General features: G+C 31.5%; 1 protein-coding gene across 1 annotated transcript; it reads left to right on the forward strand.

The window, feature by feature from the left end:
* Positions 1-1401: 1401 nt before the first annotated feature.
* On the forward strand, positions 1402-2655 carry LOC112690414 (piggyBac transposable element-derived protein 4-like). The gene is made up of 2 exons (XM_025564424.1): positions 1402-1615; positions 1985-2655. The coding sequence occupies exons 1-2, from the start codon at positions 1402-1404 to the stop codon at positions 2653-2655; spliced, it is 885 nt and encodes a 294-aa protein (XP_025420209.1).
* The last annotated feature ends 530 nt before the right edge of the window (positions 2656-3185 follow it).

Consider the following 3185-nt stretch of genomic DNA (forward strand, 5'->3'; position numbering starts at 1 on the left):
GTCGGCGACTGCCGTTTCGATAACGGCTGCCGCACGGGTCCGCGTCAATCAGCTTCATCAACACACCCCATGTGGGCATTATAATATTTTATTAGCTGAAGACAAACGATAATTTGTGTAATTTCATCTTTTTGTTTTTTATTTACTTGATTTTTTTGTGTTGGATCATGAAAGTTCGATAAAAAATGAATACCTTTGTTATCTTTCCATTTCATTGCGATAATTCCAATAACTGTGGTTTGCCATTCATATTGACCTCTCGATAATTTTATCATCAGAAAAATGTTTGGGAAAATAAATTCTATGCGGTCTTGTTGTACCACAAGCTAATACACCATTTCTAATAAATCAGCCATTAATCTTGAAGAAGAAAAGTAATTATTTTTATCAAAATAAACTGTATAATATTTCCCAATCAAGTCACGCACCATATCTTTAATAACTCGAGCACCTAAATTTTTTTCTACTATGTTATTAGTTTTTCCTGTGTAAATTTCAAACTGACAAACATAACCAAATGCCCTTGTCCATACTTTATAACCTCGTTTTTTTGGCTTATTAGGCATATATTGTTTAATACTAGACCTTCCTTTGAAAGCTATCATTGACTAGTCAATTCATTGGATTCTGGTAGGATTATAACAAGATTTGAATGTGGCTGTAAGAATATTTAGAATAGGTCAAATTTTATATAATTTGTCAAAACCTGGTTCATGATAGGATTTTTTGGTGAAAATTATCATTAAAATGCAATTTAGATATATATCATCCAAACCTATTTACAGGCATTATGGAAGAAATATACGGATCTCGCATTTCAGAAATAGAACTCCAATAATTTCTATAACTAGGACATTTTTTTATTCCCATAAGCATATTCATCCCCAAAAATAATTTTATTTCATTAAGAAATGCTGGTTTTGGGTCGTTTCCATGTGTTTGTATTACGTATAAATTTGTTTGGTAAACTAAATATTCAATTAACGTCTGAGGAAATATTTCTTAAAACGCACTAATCGGTTCTAATAACTTTTCATTTTCCATCTTCTGTTGGTCCTATCGGTTGAACAAATAAATTATTTCTTTTGAAATGTCTAAATTCATTATTCCATACTAACCCATCTCTGTGAATTCCAATCAAACTTTCTTCGTCATCAGCCATTTCATTAATATTTACATTTATTGTTTTATTATTAATCGTATTATCAGTCTCATAATTTTCCAAACCAAAAACAAGACCATCATCAAATACTATTGGTAAAGAATTTAAATCTACGTCCATGAAAATATTTTCGGAAATTATAGAAGTACTTAGCACATTTGTAGGATCAAACTCAAAATCTTCTATATCAGATTCGCCCGAAAATATAGATTCCCCGGAAATACGGTCAATTTCATACAATGAGCGTGCATATGAATGAAAACAATATTGTCGAGTGTTTATTCGAAGATATACCATCCGATAGTGACACTTATACTTCTTACGATGATTCTGACGCCGATGAAACATATTTACCTAATAAAGATGATGAAATAATAGAAGTCAACCATTTATCTGACGATTCAATCGATCAAAATGACGAAGAATTGGTAGAGATTTTAAATCTAGATGAAGGTAACGTTTTACTATTACCCAGTCCTATAAAAACACGTCATTCGAAAAGTCAAACACATTTAAAAATTTAACATACTAATAGTAATATTCGGCGCCCCTTATTTCCGCAAATAAATCAAACTAGTGAATTAGAAAACAATATCGTCGAAAATAATCCACCCGAAAACGCATTGATAAATACTGATGAAAATTTAGCATTAAATAATAGTTTTAAATTTACTATTCCTACGTGGTCAAAAAATAATGATTTTTCACAAAAACCTCTACCCGAATTTACATGCACCGACGGACCAACTAGTTTGATTGATATTGAAGCTGAACACACTCCATTTTCAATTTTTGAGTTATAATTTTCAAATTATATACTAGACTTAATAGTATACCAAGCAAATCTGTATGCATACCAAATTAAAATGAAAACTAGAAAAAATTATATTCCTACAGATACAAATGAAATAGTGACTTTCCTTGGTATGAATATTTTAATGGGTATAAAACGTTATCCAAGCTATAGGGATTACTGGTCTACATCTTTGGACTTACATGACGATTATATAAGTTCTCTTATGACTGTAAATTGTTTTGGTTGGCTACTCTCATCTTTACATTTAAATGACAACTCGGTTATGGCGAAAAGGGGTAAAACAGGTTACGATAAATTGTACAAAGTTCAATCTTTTTTAAAAAAATTTCAAGAAAATTTTCAAAAATATTACCACCCACATAAAATCATTGCAGTTGACGAATGTATGATAAAGTTCAAAGGACGATCAACTATAAAACAATACATGCCTAAAAAACCAATTAAAAGTGGCTATAAGTTATGGTCGTTAGCTGATAAAAATGGGTATCTTTGGAATTTCGATTTATACACTGATAAAAGAGGTGACTCTGTCGAAACAAATCTTGGAGGACGAGTCGTCAAAGATCTAAAAAATCCATTACAGCATAAAAATCATAACTTGTACATTGATAATTTTAAGTGTAACACTTTTAGCTTATTTGAAATCAAAAGGTATTTTTTGCTGTGGAACTGTTAATAGTATTAGAAAATACAGGGTTATTCAAAATGATTCATCCAATTTAAGATAGCTATAAAATGGTTAAATATAAATTTTATCTTATCAAATTATGTAGAAATAGAGGGTAATCTCAAGTTTTACAATGTCATTAATTCGTTATTTTTAAATTATCGCTTAAGGCGATATGTTAGTTTCCGCAAATATGTCGACCGGACAGCACAAAGCGTTTTGTGTGTTGCGATTTTCGAAGTGTGAATCGATAATAACTGTGCAACGCGATTTTCGTCGTCATTATGGTATCGATGCACCGACTGCTCAGAGTATACGTCGATGGTATAAGCAGTTTAAAGAAACAGGGTGTTTGTGCAAAGGAAAAAGCACAGGTCGACCTCGTGTATCCGATGATAATGTGGAAAGAATTAGAGAGAGTTTTCAACGCAGTCCGTGTAAGTCAACCAACCGTGCAAGTCGAGAACTAGAAATTCCACAAACAACTGTTTGGCGTGTTTTAAGACGACGTTTAACTATGAAACCATACAGGTTGCAAC

Source organism: Sipha flava, unplaced genomic scaffold (genome assembly GCF_003268045.1).
Source record: "Sipha flava isolate LNK unplaced genomic scaffold, YSA_version1 50249_pilon_pilon, whole genome shotgun sequence".
Lineage (NCBI taxonomy): Eukaryota > Metazoa > Arthropoda > Insecta > Hemiptera > Aphididae > Sipha > Sipha flava.